The sequence below is a fragment of the Eufriesea mexicana genome, unplaced genomic scaffold (assembly GCF_001483705.2).
Source record: "Eufriesea mexicana isolate 0111107269 unplaced genomic scaffold, ASM148370v2 scaffold9296, whole genome shotgun sequence".
NCBI lineage: Eukaryota > Metazoa > Arthropoda > Insecta > Hymenoptera > Apidae > Eufriesea > Eufriesea mexicana.
Genome location: NW_016917025.1, coordinates 136,025 through 163,800, shown reverse-complemented (window position 1 = coordinate 163,800; position 27,776 = coordinate 136,025). Strand labels below are relative to the sequence as shown.

The 27,776-nt window shown below is 38.0% G+C and overlaps 1 protein-coding gene and 1 long non-coding RNA gene across 2 annotated transcripts; both read left to right on the top strand.

Annotated features, from left to right (window-relative positions):
* The first annotated feature begins 2,277 nt into the window (after positions 1–2,277).
* Positions 2,278–16,353, top strand: LOC108553091 (proton-coupled amino acid transporter-like protein CG1139). Its single transcript, XM_017907861.1, has 8 exons — positions 2,278–2,307; positions 2,789–2,883; positions 3,460–3,732; positions 4,417–4,771; positions 5,059–5,237; positions 5,328–5,512; positions 12,785–13,025; positions 16,260–16,353. The coding sequence occupies exons 2-8, from the start codon at positions 2,804–2,806 to the stop codon at positions 16,351–16,353; spliced, it is 1,407 nt and encodes a 468-aa protein (XP_017763350.1). The 5' UTR covers positions 2,278–2,307; positions 2,789–2,803.
* Positions 16,354–23,300: 6,947 nt separating this feature from the next.
* On the top strand, positions 23,301–24,209 carry LOC108553101 (uncharacterized). The gene is made up of 3 exons (XR_001890609.1): positions 23,301–23,381; positions 23,607–23,686; positions 23,779–24,209. It is a non-coding gene; the product is annotated as an uncharacterized LOC108553101 (long non-coding RNA).
* The last annotated feature ends 3,567 nt before the right edge of the window (positions 24,210–27,776 follow it).

Genomic DNA, 27,776 nt, shown 5'->3' with positions numbered 1-27,776 from the left:
ATCGAATGAAGAGGGAGACACGTCGCAAAGGGAGGGAAAGGCGGCGAATTCGTACCATTTGGTCCGGATTCGACGTCGGTTAACGCAGCAGGGTTGCCGCGGACGCCTCGACGGACACATTGAGGGCGCCCGTTCGACTTGATAATCGCTTGCCATTCATACACTTTTCATTGGATTGCGATTGAGCATTAAGAAACTGGAGGAGAGGCCGCGTTGCACCGGCCCAGGCCGCGTATTAGCATTAGGAGGCATCATCTCGAGTGTAAACACTGCATGGGCACCGCGGATTTAGTCACAGTCTAGCGCCGCGGGACGCCGTCCCGACATTATCGTCCCCTCGCGCGTAGATCGCGCGTGTACAACACCGGTAAACGTGTAGCTTTGGCTCTTGTTCCTCTGTCGGCGGACGCTAACTGCTCTGGCACCGTCCACGTTTCGTCGACTCGTGTCAATAGGCCTCATCTGCGATGGCTAGGTTCTACAGGGTTGCATTGGATTCCCGATATTTTTGTTCATTACGATAGCTAGGGGTAAGTGGGAATGCGTATGGAGCTTTTAATAATGGTTTTAAGCTGTGTTAGAATAATTAGGAGGAAATGTGGTTGGGTTAAGGGTTGAATGGAAGTTGTACCTAGATGCATGAATTTAATGAGTATAAGGGAACAACTTGTGTTTGGCTATCTCCAATTTTGCGAATGGACAAATGAGATTGTACATTTTAGGATTAAATTACGCGATAAGGCTAATTAAACGTGGGTTTGGAACCCAAGTCTGGGTTTAAAGGAGACAAAAATATCGTTTTATAACTCCAGCAGCGCTGGAATCAGAATAGGGATTGTTTTAAAACCTATTATTTATAACGTGCTCTTTTAATCGCTAAAGCTACCCTTAGTTAATCGTTGGGATTAACCTTAAATTATAGGTCAATCATAATACACCTCGTTATTCCTTATAGTCTAAACTGTAGTCGGTTGATCAGTCAAAATAGGGATAGGCTCAATTCCATTTCTATGACATAGAATTCTTCAATCCTTATCTTAGAACTAAATTAATGACGCCTACTTGATATAATTCATAACTGAATATCGCCAAGATATTGAATAATAATTAGAAGAAAGTAGGATCATCGCATAAGTAATGTCACTGAATGTGAAGCAGTGGAGTTTATTATACTACTTTTGTAGTGGAATAGAGAACTTAATATGAATATGACAAATATTTGTGGCAAATAATAGGAATTTCGTCTTATCACCGACAAATAGTTGGTTATTTTTAGTTTATACACACATTACAAGTCGCATTACCCATAGGATTATCTATCATTTTCCATCAGTAATAATCTCAGCTAATGACACTTTAGCTTCATTCGCATTACCCATAGGATTATCTATCATTTTCCATCAGTAATAATCTCAGCTAATGACACTTTAACCTTTAGCTTCGACTATTAGTAACTTCGATCAGTGACAATTTCAATTAATGACAGTTTCGATCGATAGTCCTTTTGATCAATGGCAATTCCAATTAATAACAGTTTCGATTAATGGCAATTTCAGTTGATAACACTTTCGATCGATAGTCAATGTGAGCAATTTCGATGGACATTAATTTCAAAAAGTAACGATTCCGATCTTCGTAATGACGCGCTGACGCGAATAGTCCTGTCCCCGATCCCCGTCGGGTTGCCCGGTTGAAAAGAAAGCGGTTTGTCGTCGTGGCCTTAACCACGATTCACGGTTCAAGCTCACGCCGATGATCCCTTTTATCCAATCCGTGAGGAGCCGCGAGGCGTTAAATCCCCCGGGAAAATCTCCGTAACTGAACTCACGTTCCCGCTAAGTCGGTCAGCTCGGCCCAGCCGAGCGAGAGGATCACAATACCGGGCCGGGAATCGGGTATCCAGCCTTATTCTGTCTTTAGACGTCGTCCCGGGCCTCGCTGGAAATTAGTTGCGCGAGAAATTCATGTTAATGTCGAGCAATCTGCCGCAGTCGTCCGTGAGAAAAAGACGGACGCGACCGATAGTTTGAAAAATGTTTTGAAAAGGAATTTCTACCTTGGTCCCGTTCAAAGCTGTTTAAGATCGTATTTCGTGTTATTTAGCTTTGGTGTCAGAGACGTCTTTTTCGGGGGTGCAAGCAGGAGCTTGGAATAAAGACGTCGCGTTGACTGAGGTGGTTTCAGTCGAGTTAGTTTGATGTTTAGAAAATTTAGCCGCGAGTAATCGATCCGTGTTTGGCATTGTGGATATGTTCGGAGGAGTTCGTGCAAGTGCGTCTTTTTTACGAGAAGAATCGATCATTTCGGGTTAGTTTTGGATTTTAAACGGGAATCGTTGCATTTTGGGGTGGGAGAGATTAGTGGGTTAAGTGGATTAGACTTAGACGTGTTTTCTTTTACAATTCTGAATTTCCTGGGTCTTTCGGATTGAACTTTGCAACACAGACGTAGATATAACCTGTAAATATGTATATTTTTGTGGGATATTTGTAATTGGTTTTAGGGTTTCTTCGTTTCTTTTGTAATTTGTACGACACATCGAAGAGATATTAATTTGAATTGTTTTTATATAATTTTGTTCGTTTGATAATCGTGAGACTGTCAAATTGGAAATGGAGAGAAAATCCTAATATTCCTATATTAGAGGAATATATAATTTAAGTAACAGAAATAAGCGAATAGTGAATATGTTAAAATCCTAGCTTTCATCCTCTATTTTTAGTTATTTGTCTGTATATTAATTTCTGTAGTATTTTCCGTTTTTTAAATTCTTTACTGTTTATCGTAGATTTAGATCTGACAAATGAGTGAACAAAGAGTGCCACCAAACGAAGATGAACCTTACGATCCTTATGCTCAGCAAGTGACAACGAAACCAGTCTCGTATAATCATTTGTTTAATACTAATTATAAGTGTCGACCGAGCTTTACACACGATACACCTCAACTCGCCGATGTATGAACATTTTGGCTTATTTGTATGAATAGTACGAGTTAATGACCAGATTCGGTATTTAGCATATTTAAATTATCTATCAAAAATCACCAATTTTGTTATCATTAGATAAATAATCTTAAGTTAATAGTTTCCCTGTTTTCTGTTTAATTCATAATCTAGAAATTAGAAATTTTGAAGACCCTAAAGAGCTTGTTAAATAGCAAAATAGTACAATAAGCTGTGATAGTTGCAAATACCAATCTTCTTTATCATGTACCTTTTTGATGATGTTGACTTTGATTGGCAATAATACTATTCAGAATTAGATAATATAGAAATTAGTATAGAGTAATATTCGTATATAACAGAAATGATCAAAGGGAATAGAACTACTCCATATCGAATTATTCATAATTTCCTAATTAAGTTGCATCGAGTTTCGAAACCAAGTGTTCAAATACTTTTCGAGTTGTGGTGTATACATACGACTGCTTAATAACTGAAAAATTTGCATAATTCAGTGACTTCAAATCGCTGGCGAATTTAGTGAAAAGTGCAGTTGGTACGGGATTGTTTGCTATGCCAAACGCGTTTGCCAGTGTCGGCTTGGTTATCGGTGTTATCGGCACGATTCTGATGGGTGTACTGATTACTGGATCTCTTCACATATTGGTTAAGATTCACCACAAGATGTGCATTCATTTAAGGAAGCCAATATTGCACTACGACGAAGTAGTCGTCGCTAGTTTAACGACGAGTGTTCAAAAATCATGGATGTCTACACGAGTTGTGACGTTTGTAAATTTGCACGCGTATTCTTTGTTAGATTTCATGGTGGATGGACTAAGTTATAATGGAGATTTATATTTTTTAAAGAAATATCGATAATTCTTCTAATATTACCAGAGAGGTTTTTATATTTTTCAGCTATTTCCATTGTTCGTTTATTTGCTCTCTTCAAATTGTTATGACTCACTGGTCAATCACGGTATTTATTTGGAGCAAAATGTTCGATAAGCGAATAAATACATTTTCAGTTGAATATTTGATTGTACTCGAGGTACATAAAAGAATTTATATAATTCAGGATTTTTTATATAATTTTTCATTTAGCTTTGATATTTTTATATCATCAGCAGCGTCTTAGTATTGATAAAGTATTCATAAAATCTTCATTTACACTTTCATAATATCGTTATATATCTTAATTTTCTGATAAATAGAGGTATTTAAGAAATTTGTTTTGAAGTCATCAAAGTTTCCAGATTTTATATCGAACTCAAATTAAGAAAGGCAGGAAAATGATGGAAGACAGTCAGCTTTAAATGTTCTAAAAATAACATTGTAACACTTACAAGTGATCGTTTCATATTATAATATTGGTCCATCCATCCATTATATTAAGTAAAAAAATCTGAAACATAAATAAAATTTCCCGATATATATGGGATCTTACTGGAGGAATTTGAATTTTCCAGATGCATCATTCATGCAGCAATCATAATATGTTACACAGGCATCGGTGCAATTTACGTTGTATTCATATCTGGGATCATACAGGAATTTTTCGACTTTGAGGAAACCATAGACCAAGGATATTATGCTTTGATTTTGTTTCCTTTGTTCCTCGCAATGAATATGATAAAACATTTATACGATATTGCTGTTATGTCAATAATTGGAAATTTGTTGCTCTTCATTTCCGCGTTGTTAGGGATAATACATGCATTGAAAGATGGGATTGGAGATAAATGGCACGTGATTGGTCCAGACGTGAGTCTGTATCCAAAATTCGTTGGAACTGTCTTCTTCAGCATGAGTTCTCCGGGATTAGTAAGTTTTAGTTACTGTTAGTAGCAATTATGTCACTTCTTCATACTTGTTTTTATTTAAAAAATTAGTTAATTGCTGGTGAACAAATATGACAGGTGTTTATTTAGTATTCTGTTTTCTTTACAATAATATAATATTATAATCTTTATAATAATTATGGTTGTAGCTATGGGAGGTATCTAATTTTTAAAGATGAACTGTTTATGAATATATTAAACTAAGTTAGTTTAATTTAAATTAAATTATTATAATAATATCTATAATATATATGTATTATTTAATTATAGATATTAGCTTTACAACACAACATGGAGAAGCCATGGAATTTCACGAAATTTACCGGAGTACTGAACCATGGTATGGCACACATAACTCTTCTGCACACTTTCGTCGGTGTAATTGGTTACTTGAAATGGGGTACTGATTCTGTGGGCAATTTCATTCGAAACCAGCCAGTAAACGACGTGTAAATATTTCTTCCCCGTTCTTCGATCGTCCAAACGAATTATACCATAATGAACATTTATAAAACTATTTATAATTATTTATTTCGTAGACCAAAAATAACTGCATTGACGATGCAAGGTCTGTCAATATATTTCACATACGGATTACAATGCTACATGCCAATAGTGATCTTACTAGAGGAGTATATTATACCAGCACTCAACGAACGGTCTTACATTGGAACTTCATTTTGTTGGAACATGTGTATTCGTTTTGGCATCACTCTTATGACATGTACATAATCTTTTTCTTTTTTCAAAGAAACTCTTATCTTCCCTTTTCTTAGTTCACTCTGACAATGAGCTTTATTATGTACTTTGTCTCTTAGAATATTCTTTCTTTTCCTTTCTTATGTAAAAGAAAGATTTATTTGTTATCTTCTTCTTAAATTTCTTCATGGAGAAACAGTCATAGTGCTTAAAATAATTTTAATAGAAATTCTTCACCTATCGTTCCTCTAAAAAGTTTGTGAGATATAATTCCATTTAAAATTCCAGGTTTGCATTTTCTTTTCTTATTTCCTATTTAAGTAGCCTAATTATGGTTTGAACATTTAAGAATGATCTTCTCTTTACCTTTTAAAAAGAGAACTCCTAAATTCTTCTTAAATTTCTTATCCTGCTATTATCAAAAGCATGCCATGATAGTGTTCATATTTCCTTCTGCTTTATTAATTACCCAATTTTAATCTGTAATATCCATTAGTTGATTCTTATAATGCTTGTTTCTCTGAACAGGAATCTGTAATCTAAATTGTTCCATCACCTTCAGTTTCCGAAAATTGTACGACTTTTGGCTAAAATGAAGTATTACATAAGAAGGCAAAATGTTAGAAGGTTCATTCTTATCCAAAAATTAGGTGGAGTTGTTCGTGACAAACAATCTTTGTTTTCTCTTTATGGTCATTCTTTATTTTCAAAGTCCAATGCGAACATTGAAAATTTACAATAGATTGGAAATATTTTAAAGTTAGAGCGTAGCTCTTAGCTTGGCATCGTTTCTCAAAGATTTCTCTTTGAAAAACGATACCAATTACCAGGTCTCACCACGTGGAGGTGGCTACGCATCGAGACCCGACATGCGCCCTAGTGGCGCAGCCTGCTGGTGCTACCTGTATCAAAGGTACCCTAATCTAACTTGGAGCGAATTAAGTTAAAGTGACTCTACTGACACTTTATTATATTTCGTGTCTTACAAAAGGGGTTTCGGTTCGGTATACTGAAACTCTACTGTCGCAACGCTAAGATATTTTCAAGTTCCCATAAAAATAGGGAATGAAATATCAAACACGCGAGCAAATAGAAAATCGCGACGCGCCCGAACGAGATCGCGATTATTCGAAAGACCGACTAGCCTAGGCGATGTACTCCCGTGTACAGAGATAACTTCATACCTCGGCACCCTCCCGATCGGGCCTAGCTCAATTCCAGTCACTGTCGCACTCGCCAAGACTTACACGTGGACCAAGGATAGTCCCTGAACCAATGAAACTTCTAGTGTCAACGCGAGGGCCCTGCTGGGCGGTTGCCGGCCAAGACAGACACTTCGCATCCCAGCCACACGGGGTAGAACTTAATCATCCCTGTGGTCTAACCGTAGATGGTACTAGTCCGTCAGCCAGCATGTGCCCGAGCCCCAGTCGCGTACGACTTAGGCAGCGGACCGCCCCGTCGAGGTCAGAAGACGCACTGATCCGAGGGGGTCACCCTGGAACCCGATGCATGACGAGATTGACAGTGACTGGAAATGAGTGTCGGAGACGAGTCGTGAGGATGACTTACGAAGCATGTACTTATCGAGTACACGAGAGCACGTCGCGTAGGCTAGTCGGTACTTACGAACGATCGCGATTATCGCGAGAACAATTATGTTCTATTTGCTAAACGAGGGGGATAAGAAAATGATAGAGAATTTATAAATTTCGCTCCAAATTAGGTAGCTTACCTTTGTACAGACAGCGCGCACATGATACTTAGTCTATGGATCTATCTTATGATTACTTAAAAGTAAACGCACGCATCGTTCATTGATGTGTCGCAAACAGAATCTTGAGAAACCTAAAAGCTAAAACAGAATATATTATTGTTAATATGTAGCTGAAAGGAAAGGGATTAGTACGAGGAAACCATCAAGGATAATAACCAAATGGAACGAGCAAGCCAACGACGAGACCTGAGCAACATAACTACGAGACAGAAACATTCCAACGGTGAGATATAAACATACCAACGAGGAAGCGCTCGAGTATTATACGAAATACTCGAACGCTCTAACGAAAACAAATCGAACGGAAGTCGTAAAATTTGTGAAAGGAAAGATTTAGCCAACGATGAGACATAAGTAAACCAACGACGAAGCATTCGAATATTATACGAAATACTCGAATGCTGAAACAAAGACACATAGAATGAAAAAAATAAAATCTGCAAGAAGAAATTATTGTTAAATTATTTAAGAGAGTGGACAATGGCCACTGAATAGCCATTGATCTAGCCAACGATGATATACAAATAAACCAACGACGAAGCATTCGAATATTGTACAAAATACTCGAATGCACAAACAATGAAATTTAGAATAAAAGAAATAGAATCTGAAAGAAGAAAGATAATTAAAACCTGAAACAAAACATAATTAGTACCTGAAAGAAAGAATTATTATTAAATTATTTAAGAGAGTGAACAATGGCCACTGAAGAGCCATTGATCTAGCCAACGATGTTATACAAATAAACCAACGACGAAGCATTCGAATATTGTGCAAAATACTCGAATGCACAAACAATGAAATTTAGAATAAAAGAAATAGAATCTGAAAGAAGAAAGATAATTAAAACCTGAAACAAAACATAATTAGTACCTGAAAGAAAGAATTATTATTAAATTATTTAAGAGGTTGGGGTGTGGGTGTAGTATACAGTAGCTATCGACTAGCCAAAGGTCTAGTCAATGACCACTGATAACTACAACCTCACTTTCGGAACCCCTTCCCCACCGAAAAAATATTAACGCACCCCCCCCGAAGTCGAAGCGACAACTAACTCTAGGCTCCACGCGGGCCCCTTATATAGCGGCGGCCGGTCGAAGATCGGCGAAGATTTCCGAACATTACCGATTCCTTTAAAAGTTACTTTTCTGCTGTAATAACTAATAATTTATTAACTTTTTCACTTTTTTCGTTAATATACGTTGCAAACTATTTGATATCAATGATATTAATTTGTTATTAACAATAAGTTTATTAATTTAATAACTTTTTGTAAGTTATGAATACATTCTAACACAAATACGTCGTTTGTTTAAGTAGTAGCTAATAATTTATTAACTTTTTTGACTTTTATCGTTAATATACGTTGCAAACTATTTGTTATCAATAATTTTCATTTGCTATTAACAATACATTTAATAACTTTTTGTAAGTTATGAATACATTCTAACACAAATACGTCGTTTGTTTAAGTAGTAGCTAATAATTTATTAATATTTTTGACTTTTATCTATAATATACGTTACAGAGAATTTGTTACTAGCAATATTAATTTGTTATTAACAAGTGCAGCAATTTATGAACTTTCTGCAAATTATAGACACTTTAACATAAACAAGTTATATGTACTAGTAATAGTCAATAATTTAGTAATCTTTTCACTTTTATTATAAATTTACGTTGTGAGCAATTTCTTATTAGCAATAAGTGTTAAAATTTATAATCCTTTGGCAAATTGTGGGTATATTATAACATCAGCACTTTATAGATTCAAGTAATGACACACATTTCATTAATTTTTTACTTTTGTTATAAATTCACGCTGTGAACAATTTAGTATTCACGATATTGATTTGTTACTAGTAATGAATTTGACTATTTATACATCTTTATGCATTTGAACAACGTCATTTTCGTGAATTCCATGGACACAACTTTGCCAGCCTCGGCGACAAATTTTCGGCTGATTCTGCGGCTTTGTATTATGAATACATAACATGAAAGGAGGTCTGTCGCCTACTGATTCCATGAAGTGACGTCATTTTCAAGAATTCTATCGACATAACTTTCGGAGCCTCAGAAATACTCAAACGTTCATGGGAAATATTACAATTTTACAAGAGATAGCAAATATCTTAAACTTTGTGCGTAGCTCTCAGCTTGGTATCGTTTTCCAAAGAAAAATCCTTGGAAGAGGATACCAATTACCAGGTCTCACCACGAGGAGGTGGCTACGCATCGAGACCCGACATGCGCCCTAGTGGCGCAACCTGCTGGCGCTATCTGTATCAAAGGTATCCTAATCTAACTTGGAGCGAACGAAGTTAAAGTGAAGCTACTGACACTTTATTAAATATCGTGTCTTACAAAAGGGACTTCGATTCGGTATACTAAACTCTAATACTTTATTTACGCGACACTAAGATATTTTATTTCAACAGACGCGAGCAAAACTAAGTTAAAATCGCGACGCGCCCGAACGAGATCGCGATTATTCGAAAGACCGACTAGCCTACGAGACGTACTCTCGTGTACAAGACAACTCCATGCCTCGGCACCCTCCCGATCGAACCTAGCCCACCCTTATGCAGTGTCACGGCTACAGGGCCCATACCCCGGTCGTGCACGCGCTGGTGCCCAGGACGACTAAGGCCGACAGACCCTCGTATTGATTCCAGATGAGTGCCAACCCGCCGACCACCCTAGAACCGATGCATGACAAGGGTGGCAGTGGCGAGGGTGAGTGTCGGAACGAGTCGTTTGGATGACTTACGAAACATGTAGTTATCAAGTACAAGAGAGTACGTCGCGCAGGCTAGTCGATACTTAAGAAGAATCGCGATTATCGCGAGAAAAATTATGTTCTATCTGGTAAACGAGGGGGATAGAGAATTGATATATTTCGCTCCAAATTAGGTAGCTTACCTTTGTACAAATAGCGCGCACATGATACTTAATCTAGGTATCTATCTTACACCTACTTAGGTCTAAACACAAGCACCCCGCTTTGTCCATCCATGTGCATCAAATGAAACCTCGAGAATCTTAAGAAACCTAAAAGCTAAAACAGAATATATTATTGTTAATATAAACCTGAAAAGAAACGGATTAGTAGAAGAAAACGAAAGAATAGACACCATGAAGGTTAACCAAGTGGAAGGAACATCCCACCGATGAGAGAGAAACAAACCAACTTTGAGATATAAATAAACCAACGACGAAATATTCGAATATAACACGAAATATTCGAATTCTCAAGTAAAGAACAAAAGAAAGGAAAAAGTAAAATCTGAAAGAAGAAAAATAATTATTAAGAACCCAACGATGAGACATAAATAACCCAACGATGAGATATAAACAACCCAACGATGAGACATAATCAAACCAACGACGAGACATTCGAATATTATACGAAATATTCGAATTGTCAAATAAAAGTAAATGAAAACGAAAAAATATAATCTGAAAGAAGAAAAATAATTAAAACCTGAAAAATAAAAAATTATTAAAACCTGTAAACAAAAAAAAAATTAATAGCTGAAAACAAAAGAAAAATGATTAGTAAATTGATTAATGGGGTGGGGTGAGGGTGGGGTGGCCAACCCCAACCTCACTTCGGACCCCCACCCCTCGCGCACTATGTAATTTAGATGTTTCACTTCCGAGATCGAACTAACAAATGGCTGCTGCTGCGTCGCGTCGCCCTTTATATAGCCGCCGATCGGCCATGCCCCCCACCCCGGTTGGAAATTTTCGAACTTGGCCGATTTTATTAATTATTATTTCTTCGCCTTAATAATTAATAATTTATTAATTTTTTTACTGTTACTATAAATTTACATTGTAAACAATTTGCTATTAACAATATTAATTTGTTATTAACAATCAGTATAATAATTTGTTAACTTTTTGCAAATTGTAGGTACATTTTAACACAAACACGTTGTAAATTCAAGTAATAGCGAATAATTTATTAATTTTCTCACTTTTATTATCAATTTACGTCGTGAACAATTTGTTAGTAACAATATTAATTTGTTACCACTAATAAATTTGATACCTTATACAAAAACGCGAGAATAGTGCGTAGAAAATACGCTCGGCGGCTTATTTCTAAATTTTTATTACTAGTTATACTTATTCAGAAGCATAAATAGTTATAATTATGGATATTAGTAAACTAGGGATTCTCTCACCTAACTTGTGAAACAACAATGGATCTCCTAGCGTTCTTACTTTTTAAGTAATACTTCATTTTAGACAGAAATCGTATCTTTTTATAAAATTACATTTTTCGAAAACTGTGTAGTGTAGGTAGGACAATTTCGATTATACATTCGTGTCCAGGAAAATAAGCTCTGTAAGAATCACCTATTGGATATCACAATGTAGAGGATAAGTTAAATTTTCTTAGATAGTGTTATGAAATCAATATAACCGCAATGAAGAAATGATATTACTCAAAATTTCTATTTCTGGTTCTCTCCTTCTGGTTCTCTTGCTCTTCATATTTTCAAGGTAAACTCGAGGGGAAGTTCGAATCGAATCCCCTCCTTCTCATGAACGAAGTTCGCGAAATCGATCAATCGATCCGATTGCAGTCCATCACAAGCTAGATATTACCAAAGTTTCTGAATCTATTTTCGGGAAATTTAGTACAGATAGCCCAGTTTCTCTCGTAGCTCGCCATAGCGAAACTCTTGGCGCAAGTATTCATCGTTCTAATAAGGGACGCTTCGATGGGCTGAATCTCGATTTTTTGATTGATTCTTTCCAAGTAAATAGTCGAGTGAGAAAACCAGCAAATTTTCCTATATCTGTTTTATACGTTTTCTTCTTTTTCTCCTTACTACTTTCTTCCTTCATTTACGCTGTTGCTCAAAAGTTTGGACACGCATGTTCGTAGCAAAGTATTCTTGTTGCAATATCAACTTTTTCACACCTATGAATGAAATATTTAGTGACATTATATTATATATACTATACTTTGAATAGCACTTCGTGTGTATTTTTTCATTTCAAGACGAGGTATCCTACTCTCAAAAATTAATTAGGGGGCAAAAATTAATTAGGTAATGATTCACTTTGTCTATAGATGTCGGAGAGTTAATGGGGTAGTATATGTTATTCTACCCTTATACTTCAAAGATAAATTTTAAGTATTTTTTTTTCTTTTTCTTTCTTTGTTATATACGAATCAAACTTTTATAAACAAATATATTGCCAAAATATATTGGAAAAATAATATTAGTAAATACAAAAATGTAGGTACGCAAGATCCCTATAGTATCCCATGACATTACGTTAGAGAATGTAAATGGTTTATGAATGGAAATTGCTTCACCTTACATTTTGTATGTACACGCGAAAAATGCTTAATGCGATTATGCAATGTAAGAATTAAGTTACCGTGAGAGAAATCCTACAATTTGTACTTCCACATAGAATACAAATGCGACAAATGTGACCAAACATACGGGCGACTGTTTAAAATTGACGAAACGTAAACCAAAATTACAGGTTTGCTAGCAGCGATAATTCCTAAATTGGATTTATTCATTGCTGTGGTTGGAGCTGTTTGCACATCGACTTTATCAACCATTATCCCAATTACTCTGTACATTCTGGTGTATCGTAACAATTATGGCACGCTGAAATGGAAATTAATTTTAGGCTTGTCTTTGTTGACTGTTGCGTCTATTATCACGCTGTGTGCCATCGTAGTCAATTTAGTCTTGATCATCGAATTTTTCAGGAACAGGTATACCATGACAGACGATAACGTTATACGCGTGAAATGTCCGTTTAAAAACTTCGAATTGCAAAAGAATTTCTTAATCCATTAGTAAATAATAGTCTCTACTTCCTTGAAATCTAAATAAGCTTCGCTAATAACCAATCTTTACAAAAGAATCTAATTATTAAGTAGTATAGTTAGGTTGAAGTTGTGTCAATGAAACCTAGCGAAGCCAAGAAAGTCCACAACTAACCTTCCAAAGTAAAATGAAGTCTTATCAACTACCCCCCAATATACCCATCACGATAGTATTCTTTATGTTCCTTCAAAAACGGAGATTTCACAAATTTCGCTTCCCCAAATTCCACTGCAAACCTTCTCACACCTTCAATCTTACAGATAGAGACCAGAAGACTTCCTGATCAATCTTCCAAACTGTTCGCTTTACTCGACATCCTCGACTCGTTCCAACCTACGTGCAACCTGTCTTCGTTGAAATCTGGCTAAACGACAAGCGAACGAAAGGGAAAAGAAAGAGGGAAGGAGCGAGAGAGTGGCAGACTCGTAGAAGACAGGAGAGAAGCATTGCGACAAAGCAACGCGTAATCGCGTCAGATCATCCAGCCGTCAATGGCTTATCAGATACGCATGAAGGACGAGGACACGCATGCAGAGGCATTCGAATGCAGGGACGCATGTATACACGCGTACAAATGCCGGAGTTAACGGCTGGCCATGAGTGGGAGTTCCCTCGGAGGGCAAAAGGGAAAAGGAGGCAAAGCAGAGGCGGCGGCGGGACACAGAAGGGTGCTTCCGTCGCACGGAGAGAGGACACAACCCCTTTTAGTGGCTAGCACCGCGTCTCTTGGCTCCCTCTTGCCCTAGCCACCCGCTAGCTGTTTGTTCCCGGTCTCTCTCTTCCTATACGAGACTCCTACCCTGTCTCTTTGTCTCTCTTCGGCTCGAGTTCGCTCTTACAGACTGGCTCTGGCTGGCCGTTCATCCGTTTGCCAGTTCAAGGTGGTTGCGTTCATTACCAGGGAATATAACGGGTGGTGTGGGAATAGGGAATGACCGACCTCGTTTGGTCTCACTGGGTTTGGAGGAGCTTTCGACGATCTCTGCGATTTCTGCGAGTTCAGCTCCAGGATTGATGTTGGGACACGAGTTTCAGCCGTGATGTAAGGCTTGGTCTTCCTAGGTTTGGAAGAACGTTCGATGGTTGTTCTAGTGAGTTCAATGGATCGAGATTGAAGTGTTCAAGGGGGATGAAGATGACGTGAGTCTCGGTTTTGATCGAGTTTCGTGGGTTTGGAGTGTGTTTGGTGGTAGGTTTGATGAGTTCAATGGAATGATACGGTTATTTGGATTGGAGTTAGGGTGTTTAAGGGGATGAAAGTAGTCTTCTTCAGTCGGAAAGAATGTTTAATGGTCGATTCTTTGAATTTAATGGAATGATGTGGATATGAGGTTTGGGAGTTGGAGAATGCTTAGATGTGAGAGTGAAGGTGAGATAGGATATGGATCTGATTGTGGGTTTATCGTTCAATGTTTCATAGTCTCTTTGGCAAATAGGATAGTGTGTTGAAATTGAAGTTAAGATTGGACGAGTTCAGAGGATCAGTATATGATAAGTAGAATTGGTAGAATAAAGTCGACAAACATAATTTATTTTTAAAATACTAGGTAAAATTTGTGCATTAGACAATAAATGTTTGACTGTAGCTGAAACTATAGCTAATATGGGAATATATTGGAAAAGATAAATTATACACTGTTTATTTAATCAGAATTCAGTGTAAAGGAAGATTCAATCCAATTTACCAGGAATGAAAGGACAAATCTGTAATTTAATTGCTACACTGTTATTATCCTGTTGTAAACCTTTATGTATTCAAATATATCGTTCAACTCAATTATCTTAGATTTAATTTAGATTTTATTCTCTTTTGATATCTTCGAAATTATGACTTACTGTTGCATTTCATTAATCGAACGAGGAAAAATAATTCTAACCTTTCATCTCGCATTTTTGGACAACTCTTGTAAACAGAACTATGTCCCAGCTTCTCCAACTAAACATAAATTCTATATTTAAATAATTTCCAAGCATATTATCAAAGAAAATTCCGAGTACCGCGTGACTTCGTGTGACCAAGAAAGAGGGAGACAATTGCTTTGCACCTGTTAGCGTACAGCCAAGTGATTAAGAGAGGATTATGGGCTCAGAATTGGACGAGCACGTGCGTCTCTTTTGCGGTGTAAATAACGAGTCGACGAGAGGGTGTCCCTGAGGTTTTTTCTTTTTAATTGGTACGAACGCTGGCCATCCCTTGAGCAAAATTGCAGGGATTAGCCGTAGGTTCGAGTGCACGTGCACTTAAATGGTCGCTAATTACCCGAGCGTGAGCGGCGGCTCTTCAACCAGAATCGATTCTTTAAGTTCCCGTAATAAGAGCGCCGCGATTATTCCGAAAAAGGTGTATTGTACTCGTTACAGAAGTGTCTAACGACTTACCATATACTTCACCTTTTCAATATCGTGTAATTAAGTACCCTGAAAGGTTTGATTATAATGATTGTTAACGCGGAAGGGAGATGGAGATGAGGGGTTGAAAAATATGCCTAATTGCTTCGATTTTATGTGACGAAAATGAAGATGTTCGTGACGAGTATAACGATACTTTAAATTAATATCTCGGCAAAATATTTCTAATAGTTTGGTATCCTCGTCCCGAGATTATTAAAATTATGGAAATTGGAGATCGCGATATTCATATTACGTATTATTAACACACGTAACATTAAGTATGTTCTTCTTGTAAACCCCTTCAGACTAATTCCGAATGGCATGATTTTCTATATTATTTAACTTTTCACACTCTGAGAATTCTTTTACTTCATCGATGTGCAATCTCAACACATTTTACTTTCATTTGGGAAAAGTAGAACATCCTCAATATCCACGGTAATATCGGTATTCCAAAAGAAAGAATTGTAATTGCGAAAATCCTTTACAACATTTCACGTCCAATCTACGATTTACACCTCGATTCTTGTTACATCTACATTTTAAAATACCAACTTGAAATACTAGCTTAGTATGAATTAACCCTTTACACTCGATGCTTACTCGTATTGGTTTTAATGCCATAATTTAAATAACGAATAAGTGACAGTAATAATGATATTAAAAATAGTTACACGCGAAATATTTCATTTTTCATGCAAACGCATAATTTTCTTTTCTGATTTTAGCATAGAACGTATCACGGATCTTATGAAAACTCAAGAAAAGCTTCAAATTGCTATTTATTTACAACGAAAAATATCTTCGAGTGCAAAGGGTTAAATCAGTGTAAACAGTTTCTCGTTTACCCTCGTTTATAATATAACGAGCATATTACTGTAAGAGAGCCGAAAGGTGGCAATATTATCGTGGAAAGGGAGGAAGCTTGCCAGGAAAAGAAGGAAACAGGATGAAGAAAATGAATGGCGACGGTGGATAAGCCAAGGATATTAACCGAGTTCATAGAGGGTGGCGTAAAGGGATGGTGCAGTGCGTGGCAACCAAAAGGGGTTTGCTCGTGGCTTTCTTCTCCGGATATTCTCTTCTGCTGCGTACGAGAAGTCGAAGCTAAGGTGAAGAGCCTTAGCTCCCGTTCGCACTGTCGGAAACGGAGAACCGGTCTCCTCTTATCTCGAGTTTGCAAGACTGCCTCCAGTAATACCGTGCGCGGCTAGAAACCCTTACGAACGAGAGCCCCGTGAAATATCGCTAAACGGCTTGTACCCCTTTCTCCTACTTCGATATCACCCCTCTTTCTCCTACCCCTTCTTTCTTCGTTTCCTATACGTATCTCCTCCTCTGGATTCCCTATCGTTTCCTGCGGAAGGTTTCGGCTCCTTCGCGCCGGTCCTATCGAACGTCATTTGGGACGATATCCAGTTTGTGGCTCGTGAATAATATCACGTGTCTTTTTTCCCGTCTGAATTTGAAATTTCGCGTGCGAGGATAACAGGAACGGTTGCTGTTTTGAAACTCAGCGCTGATTTAGGAAGATTCTCAGTGGATGAATTTAATTATTATCGGTGTAAATATTTTTCTCTTGTAGGTTTTAATATATATGCGATTGTGAGTTTTGGCTAGGAAAAGGGATTTTAATTTATACATCTATTATATATGTATTATACCATAGCGTAAACTACATAATGTACCAAAGTTTCAGGACAATATTACCACCCTCAACATTACACGACTGGCTACCATTTGAAATTCAGAAAATAATTCAATATGGACACAATGGTTCCTAAAGAATCCGATTAGCTCTACGCACTGACTCAAAATGGGGAACCTCTACGACACGTTGCTGCATACAACAACAACTTCGTTATTCCCGATTATTAAAAAATAATTCAACGATCATGACAAACATGGCCTTAATCAAGCAAGCTGGGAATAAGAGCCAACGCGGAGTAATTCGAATAACAGAAGGGCGGCTTTAAATTTGGCCATATTCAGGCGTCTTGAGGGTGGAGCAGGAGATAGCCGAAGAACACAGAGGAAGGTGACGACGCCTGGAACAACGGCGATCGACGCTCGCACGCTTCGTTTGCCTCCGGAAGTCGTGCTTTAGGAGGGTCGCGCTTGTGGAATAGTAGGGGGTGGGTTGGATGGCTGGTAGGAGGATGTGAGGACCATCGCGGAACGACAACGAAGAGAGAGGAAAGAGACCAGGAAAGAGATCGTGGCAGGCTGCGGGACGAAGGTAGAGGAAGAGGGGTAACTGAGAAGTAAATGGGAGGAGAGGGTAGGTTGAATTAATACAATCACAGGGGTGGCTCACCACTCGCAGTCCTCGAGTCGGAGCGAGCGAGATGGAGGATAGGAACGGGCGAGATATAACCACCCCTTTGCTTGTCATCGAAATTATACGCTGCCGACACTCGACCTCGTTTACGACTTCTGTCTTTCTCTTTCTGCTCCTCTCCCTTCGATCTTCCGTGTCTGTCTGCACGCTGGATTCCTCTCCAGTAGTCCTACGCGCAACGACAAGACAGCAGACGAGTTTGAAAATTAGGACCAAGAGAGGAAGAGGGTCAAATATGGCGGCGCATAACGAGCTGTTGTCGTTACTGTTATCGAAGGGGTTGCGTTTTCCACCGGGCACGAGAGGCCTCGAAAATATAACGCGATTAACTCTGAATCCGCGTCTCATGCACGCTGCCCTGCTCAGCCAATCTGAATTAATGTCCTCCAGAATTTCTACTTTTCTTAACGAGCGACAACCACCGCGCCATTGATTCCACGCGGACGCGTTTTTCTTTCACGAGGGCTTCGGTTTTGCTTTTAGTCGATTCGAGACCTTTTTTTCCCTTCTCCTGGTAATACGCCTCGGTGATAACGACGAATTTTTATTATTTCCTAATGCAGACGAATCGGTTTCGGTTAGCTGTTGGATTTACCAATTTCTTCGTGGTTTATTTTAGTACTGCTGTTCTGTGATTGGTTACCTGTTATACTTGTTATTCTTATACTTGGATTTTTATTTACTTACGTCGGTTTCGTCTGTTAATTTCGTTTTAATTGATCCCTTTGACACTTGCACTTTGTGCAATAGTTCATGGGAGATTATTTTAAAGGAGAAATTAATACTCGAAATTGAAAAATTAGACCTTGCTAAGAAAATTTGTCAGTGATATCTATATTATAGAAATTACGTAAATTAGAATGCTTACTATTTCAGCAATTACTCCGTAATAATTTATACAGTAATTATTATTATTGCTATTCTCGTGTTTCATAGAATTCTTAAATTAGCAGTGCAATTACGTATAATCCGAACAAAACAGTTGAAATATTATTAACCCACTTGTCGCATGGACAAAACTTACACTAATTATTCTGTGCTTGTCTAAGAAATGTACTAAAATGTTCGTACACGCGTAAATCGATATTATCATTACGCGTAAATGAAAATTTGTACCCCCCAAAAGGTATCCAAAATCGGTAGATATGCAACATCTCGGTCCAGTAAACCTCGAGATAAAAACGCGTTACGCTAATCTAAAATCCGCCATGGATCACGTAAATTCAAGCATCAGGGAGGGTTAAACGAGTTATCAGCTCGATATCAACGGACAACAGAACCCTCCGGTTCGCAAATATAATCTCCATCCTATCTGGTCCATACCAATCATCCACCTATCCATCGTGCACGTACTCTCGCCAAAAGGCCACATTTTTTAGGCTCCGTACCTGAGAGGACACGGAGTGCCACGCAATAAAGGCATCTGGAAGAAAGATTTCAGCCCTTAGAGTGACGGAACGAGGAGCGGAACCAGGTTACGGGGGTTTTTAATAAAATCAGGCGGTCGTTGAGGCGTGTCAAATGGAAATATGCACGTTCGGTCGAGGGATTTTGCGGACGGGAGAGAAGCTTTCCCGTTTGTAAAATGGGGGTGCGACTCGATAACGATGGAATTCATCCACCCACACTCTCGACGACGGCAGGGGATGGGGCGTGGATAGTTGGAGGGAGGCAGAGCAAAGAGCGATGGGGATGATGAGAAAAAAATTCTTTTTTTTTTCTTTCCCTCTTATTCCTTCCATCCGCCTGGACGTGTATCGTAATCAAGAAGGCGCGAGGTGGATTAGCGATTCGATATCGTGGAAGGTTTTTTCAGGGTAGCCTGGCCGAAGGAAATTTTCCGCGAGGCCAACCAATATCGTCTCGGTTGATTTGAGAAAAACTCTGAATCTCCGCGTAAACGGGTTTATATTGTCTTCGAGGTACCATTTCTCCACGCGATTCTTGTCGAATTACTTAGCGAAGTAAAGTGACTTTGTCATAGTTACTTCTCTAGGTTAGGTTTGAGCAATTTGGTGGAGGGGAATTTAATCATTGGAAGAGCCATCCTTGCTACGAAAGAGAATTTTCTTATTTACTTCTGCGAAATATTTCTGTTCTGTTATAATCTATTCTACCTATTCTCAGGATACAGACGTTCGTTTGTAGGTACCTACGTTTAGTCGAAACGATGTCTAGTATCACTTGTTGCTCTTTACCGAAATTGAAAATAATCTAGGGGTCAAAATCTAATAACATTTTGTAATTCGATGAGATACCGAATGCATATTAAATTTAGAAAAGTGTCGAATTACGTTATGTCTATATCAAACGCAGTTAGGTAATAGTTGCACTGCTGCAAGTGGATATCAGACTTACACCTGACAGAGTACCAATGCACAGTAATTCCTGTAATATCGTCTATTAAGTTTTGGTATGCGATTTTTCATTTTCTTGAAAGACTAAATGATTAATTCATCTGATATTTTTCATCCCCCGAAGTTGATTCTCTGAAAGACTTGGATCTACCTGTGTGTATCTAACATCTCTCTTAAAATCTAACGAAAGCTATCCAATTGTCGAATCCTTTTCGTTATTCTTTTCGTCATTCTTTTCGTTGGAAGCATTTTTCACCGTTCCAACGTTAAGAACAACCGAAACTTTCTTCCAGTGTCCACGACTTCCGTCAACCCTCTGCACCCCCTCGCGATCCATGGAAACGCGTCATTCGTTCGCACGTCAAAGTGTGTCACGATGAAAGCGTGCGGTGTACATGGCGAAGTCGATAAACGTGACAAATGCGGAGGGTACACGTTCGACAACCGATCGCGTCGAAGGCAACGTCGAAGTTGCCTCGAACACTTATGGGCCGCCATTCGTTTTACGAGCCTTCTTATCGGGCCGCTGCCAGCCCATAAACGCATCTTTCCCATATACGGGGCATTCTGACGCATTTACGTGGTGAATGTCAGCCGGTGTGTATTTATCGAGTGCCCCACGAACGCATAATACTCGCTTTATCAGCTGCCGGGAAATATTTTTCCAAAGAAACGCGGTGTGCATCGTGCAAGATTTGGATGCTAAGTATGGCTGCTGCTTAGTCGACGTGAAAGTGAAAGAAATGATAAAATTTGCGAGACACAGTTTATAACGCGGGGTAAATAACTATTAGGGGGCTGAGAATTATCTCTTGGTATTTTGCTCTCTTTCTTAAAGTAACGAATATAATCGGTGATAAATTAATAGCGAAGAGAACTTATTCGTTAGATTCAAATACCTATGCAGTAATAGAGAGACTTATTTAAATGTGAAATTTTATTTTATACTCTGGTAGATCTATCTCTGTGGAAGAAAAGTCATGGCATTCCCTGTACTGAATTAGACAATTATGCAGTACAGAAGTATAATTATTGACGACTAGTATATCTCTTTTACTGTAGGATGTTGCTCAAAGTATTTTATTTCGTAGCACCAATGGTCTAACGTCATTAAGTTCATCCACAACGTATTGACAGACAATTGTTACATAGAGAAACAATTATAAACTTAAAATCGAGTTTCTGCAAGTAATACGAGACGTAGTAGATCGTATAACTTGTTACAAAAAATCCTTCTAAATTCTAAACTCTCTTTTCTCTTATACTTATAGCACGTAGGAAGCCAGAAGCTTGAAAACCTTCATGGTCAGTGGTGGTCTGAGCCACTTCCAACAGCCTTCCACGTCCACCCACCACCCTCCAAGTATCTCCGAACCTTGGTCCTTCGAAGACATCACGGTATCCTTATCTACTAGCTGCAGGTTATCACGGTGGAACCGAGATTATGAATTAAAAGAAAAGGAGGGCCTGGGGGATGGATAAGAGGCAGCATCGGCTCCGCTTATCCTCGATTCGAGAGTATACGCGGGGGCCACATCGGCGAGGGTAAACGCGACAGCTAGACAAAGAGAGCAGGACGGGAAAGGAGGACGGCGAGAGAGAGGGCCGTCTGTCGTTTTGTATATCTACCCTCGTACGGTGGAAATTTCGTTACGGGGGTGATTTTCTGCGGGGGATGGCCAGCCCCGTCCCCGCTTTAAACCTGATTGGATGCAGAGTTATCTCGCGCTGCGTTACTTCCGGATGATTGGTCGCTGCGGTCGTCATGACTACCTCACCACCACCACCAGCGCCGCCACCGTCGCCGCCGCCACCCCCACATGGGTCACCCCCGCGACCCCTCATCGCCACCAGCCACCCCTTTGTCGCGTCCTCGTCGCGCCTACGAGCACTGTGCATCGCCACTCTCTCTCTCTCTCTCACTCTCTCCGTTCCCCTTGCCCCCGCTTCCACCCCCTTTCAATTTTCCCGTCTTTTTTTCGGCCTGTCCGTTTTCTTTTTGTTGCCGAGGCACGCGGAGACACCCGGTGTTTAGATAACGCGCGAGAGGGTCTCCTTGCTGGACACCCTTCGCCGATGCTCGTGGCCTATCTTCGGCTACTCGTCGACCCAACGGCGCAAGCGTGCAAGCTCTGCTTCAGGGAAGTGTGCTTTGGTGGTTGATCCGAGTTACGGTTGCTTTAGAAAGTTGGGCTCGTTGGGTTACGTGTTTTAATGCCGCGAGCTGGGGTTTTCGACGAATCGGATCGTTGCAGCGTTGTTTCCTTGGATGTTGCTTCATTTTAGCTTCGGTTAGGCCATGTTCTTTGGGTATTATGAGGAAGGAGGTAGATGGAGATTAGGGTTGATGGAAGTATTTGTTTTAGAAATTCGATTTAATGGACGCCCTTTCGTGGAAAGAATGGAATTTTGTATGGATGGGTCGAGTGTTATTAATTTGCTGGGAAACCTAGGATATGTTCTTATTATCTTCTTGTAGAGTTTCAACTTCAGTTTGAGGATTGCGAGTGATCTGGAGGAACTGGAATTAACAGTTGAAGGGTTGGCAAGTTTTTAAGTTAATTTCAGGGATATAAAAGATGAAAAAGCGTGAGATTCATTAATTTCGAATGAGGTATACAATGTATGTTCATATGACCATTTTACAAAATTTTCATCCATCAGATTCTTTCATCCCCAATTTTTTAGTATTGGGGAAACTTTGATTAAAATATGCAGAATTTTAGTTAGAATATATTTGCTGTTTGTTCAAAATATTGTTTTTAAATTGGAAAGTAATTTTAACAAATTATTATTCATTTTATCATTGTATATGTTTAAATATGTAGTATACTTGCACATCGTAAAAATAAAAATTGTAAATGGAAGTATAATTATGGGAAGTATATGTTTCTGAAATAAATTGTTTCTTATTTTATTGTGAAATAGTAATATTGATAATTGTATTATTTATAGGTGACAATGAAGAGGAGTTCAATGGCATAAAGAATTTCGACCATCATAAGCTTTTGTCGCTTCCGATGTGATGCGATTTGTGGATTAATGGGGCGTACGACTGGCAAATCGATATTCTCAATCCATTTCGATGCTAATAAAACTGACATGCTAGGTGTCGAATCTTCTTTATGGTGAATTATACAACATGGAACTTGGTAAGACTTACTTTTAGTTGGTATTAATTTACACCATTATCCAAATTTTAATTTTAAATTTAAATTCTTAAATTCCAAATTTAAATTCTATGATTAAAATTTGGAAACTGTCATTATCTTCTGATATTTTATGTACTTTTGAAAATATTGACTCAAATTTCAAATACTCCTTCAGTTTCACTATTGTACAATTAAGTTTAATTTAATTTTCTTTTTATTCTTTAGGGGTGTTCCAATTATATAGAAATCCTTACTGCTCATTAACTAGGATATCAACAACTTATTTCCCTCGAAATCAGTATCCAGTAAGTAATTATCAGTTCTACCTAATTCTTCAAGACCTCCATAAATCCTACACAGTACTTTCTAACATTTAATACCTTCACTTCGATAAAAGGAAAAAGAAGACAGTCATACACTGAAAATCCCTTCATCAAGTCATCAAAGACAATAATACACGGTAACCAATGAACAAAACCTCCAAAGGAGCCAACTTCGATAAAGAGAAACACGTCGAGATGAACAAGCTCCCTAAACGACCGGAATCGAGCATGGATAATAACAAGACACCCTTGTCCGAATAATAAATCTCTAGCCAACAACATTACCTACTGACAAAAGGATGACGATGGGCGTGACTGGCGTGCCCGTTGCTCGTTCCGATCGTGAGAGATGGAGACGTCAACTTTTGTACGATTCGTCGCGGACCGATGTCGAGGATCGAGGACCCGGAGTGGCGTGCAACGAACATTTAGGATTCACGCTCGAGCTGTCGAACAGTGCCTACGTCGACGAGCTGGCTATATACGACGAGTCGACGACGATTTGCGGCGCGTGCTGCCCGTCCATGCCGATAATTCCACTCTTTGTTCGCCATGGGATCTGCTGGAACCGCGACGAATCGGTCTCGCAGCTGAAAGATTGTTTTGCACGAAGATGGGTGAAATGGCTTGGTTTACGGGAAACAGTATAATGGAAAGGATGTACGGTGCGATTGATTTTTGTATATACTTTAGTTGCAAAAGTTGGAAAATCGTAATAGCTCTTTTAATGAATTGAAAAGTCTATGGGAAATGGTGAGATTTGATTCTCTTAGTTTAGATTTGAGGTAAAAGTAGTTGAGATAAGTAGCATGCCATGAAAGCAGTGTTAGGTTGTTGCAATTGAGAATTGTTTGGATTAGCAGTAGGTATTTATTTTTATTCTATGGAGTAATTAGAGGAAGATGAAGGATCTAGATCTCTGTATAGGATGTATTAGATATATATAATATGAAGTTCAATTGTTTCATATGTATATTAGGTTAGAGCATATGTAGGAGTAAATAATTTGTTTCTCTGTATAATAGGTATTTTAGTCTGTTTTTAGATATTTTTAGAGTTATAAGACTGTCTTGTCTAGAGGTGGTTGAAGAGTAAAGTTTACATTTGGTATAGGTATCAAATATGAGGATAAGCTTTGAAAAATTATAGTTAATGCTAAAATTACTATTTCTTATTATATTTTAAATTATACTTATGATATAAGAATATATACCATAAAAAGTAGTTGTCATAACGAAAAAGTAATTAAACATGTAACAAATAGTACAAAAATATTTCCAAAAAGGAATCTCTTAATATTCAATAAATATTTTGTTATACATAGAAACTAAAATCTAAAATATTTCAAAAAGAATGATGAAACATATGCAAATTAGGGGAACTGCCATGATTATGAACAAATCAGAGGCAATTAGTAACTGGTCCATAAAATGTCTTAAGCTCCTTAGGTGTACCTCTGTAAGTCTATGAATATCGAGTTAGGTAATACACGCCGTGGCACGTTAGGGTACATGCTTGTTGGCGTCTGTCGCGTGCATATTTGCGCGCAAAAATCCAGCCATGGTGTTCGGTTTCGCGAATGTCTGCTGAGTCAGGAACCCGACCATCGATCACTTATTGTTAGCGACCGAACAGGCGTCGTATCGCGACTGCACTTATTTGCTTCGACACCCTTTTCGCCGACACAATTCTGTCATTTCCATAAAAAGTCCCGATGCTGATAGATCGACGCTTTCAATTCCGCTCGAGCAATCACCGTGTGATCCGATCGGGGAAGAATTATATATTTGCCTTAATATTTTCAGTAGATTCTACTCTTAATTAATTCGGATGAGTGTTTCGATCCTCGAATGTGTTTGGAGTGGCGTAGAAGAGGATTGGAAAATTGGTGTCAATCATATCGTTTTCTGGAACATTTCTTCCTGTAAATTTGTAGGTGTAAAAATATTAATAGATGTAATAGTATGACAACATGACATGATCGAGTTCATCTTTTTTTCAATCTCGATTATCTAAATATTTCATTAACTAGGCTGGGCATTTTATAATTGTTTAGATAAATGATTTATAATTGTTAGGTTTCAACTAAAATAATTTAATATTTCGTATAAATTATTAAGATTTTTAATATATAAATATTTTATCACATAAATCCATTGCATATTTTATGCACTAGGTTCCTTTGAATTGTAAGATTTCGCACATGATCCTATACATCAAGTCATCACTGTTTCCTGTATCGTACATAGATAGCTAATACTGTATTTTATTTTTGAAGTATCTCTATCTCTTGAAGTAATCGATCAAATATTTTTCAAATTTTACTTTCCAAGATAGAATGAGAGCATTAGACCTTCTTCCCTTCTTTAACAAAACCATCTTGATTGATCAACTCGCAAACAAAGTATACAATCACAATTGGATTAAAACATGGCAATTGGAATTAAAAACCGATATCCATTGCTTCATACTGCATGCAAGGATACAGAGAAGGACATAGAAGATCCTTACGCAACGTGGATACCGAACAATTGGAGCAACGACACCCTGGCGTCGCCTGGAAAATCTGTCCGTCCGTCGCGAAGAGTTTCAAAGTAATTACATCGGCGGCTGCGGACTTTCACGGAAAGAGGGGCTAGCTCTGCGTGTAAACGATCTTGGGGTCGTGTTCTGCAGTAAAAGGAAGAGTTCGTCGGTGAAACCGTGAACCACCCAGAAGTGTAACACTAGCCATGACTCGCAGAGTGGCTCGCGAGCCTTACGGCGCAGAAATGACGCCGTGGATCGTGCAAATCCTAGACATGTTTCACGAAAAAACGCGTGGTACGCGTATAAGGTGACCCGACGACCGGTCACCTGCCGTTGGATCCAGGGACACTCTACACCGGCGGCGATACGTCCTCAAAGAGAGGCTGGCAGATGACCGTCGATGGGAAATGGACCACCTCCGATGATGTCCGTGATGAAAATTACACCGCACCATGCCGATCGTTCCTCATATGCAAGAATGATGCCGTGAGAATTTTTAGTAGACTGGAATCTGGGGATGAGGGTCACGTTGCGGAGGGTTGTGGAATGAAGCGTTCGATGCAGATTTGTTTTCATAATTTACGTAATGGTTTGTGTAATTGGATTTTATATGGCTCTGTGGTTTCCCGTTTTTCCATGATGTAGAATCTCCTTCCCAACTGTTCGAATACAGAGATAGGTTTATTCAGTAGTTCAAAAATCACATCAGAGATTTTACTGTTTAAGTATTATTACCTACGCAAGTAAGTTTATTAGACTGTACGAAGATTTTGTTTGGATAGTCATAGATTAAGTATGTAGAATTGTATGTATGATCAATAAATACAGTAATAAATTTAGTTCTTTGCTTTCAACTAGTGTAAATTGAATAATTATGTAAAATATTAATGTAATAATTAGGAATTAAAAATTGAACAAAAAGCAGTGTGATTTAGTATAGGTGTGAATTTTTAATAATTAATTCATTCATGTTTCTACTTTCCTACTGTAAATAGTAGATTTTTCATAAAGAAATTGGCATAAGAGAATATCTGAATTGTTAATCCTATTTTACATCTTTTTATTAGAAATTAGTTTTTCCTGGCTACAAAATTGAGGTTTTAAAATAGTACTTGATTAGTAGTAATTTTGGAGAAAAATAGGTAATAAACAAAATAATTTTCCAGTTTTTATACCTTATATAATTTTACTTTATATTTCATACAATTTACATATTATTTTATATAGGTACTACATATTATTATTACCTTAATAATATTTCGTAGAACCTTTACTCATTATTTTTGAAATTGCAAAATCTGCATTTTGAATTCTGAGAATCATAACAATTATAAATATAAAATAATTTAAACATATTATAATATAATTTTTAATTAATTTTTAATTAATTTAATTACATTATAGTTAAATTTGATAATCAATAAAAAGAACATACGGAACTATATGGATATTAGATTATTATTTTATGCAGTTTTATGATATATTATTATCATATTAAATAAAACGATACGTGAAATCTGCCTTTGAACAGTCTGGGTAAGAG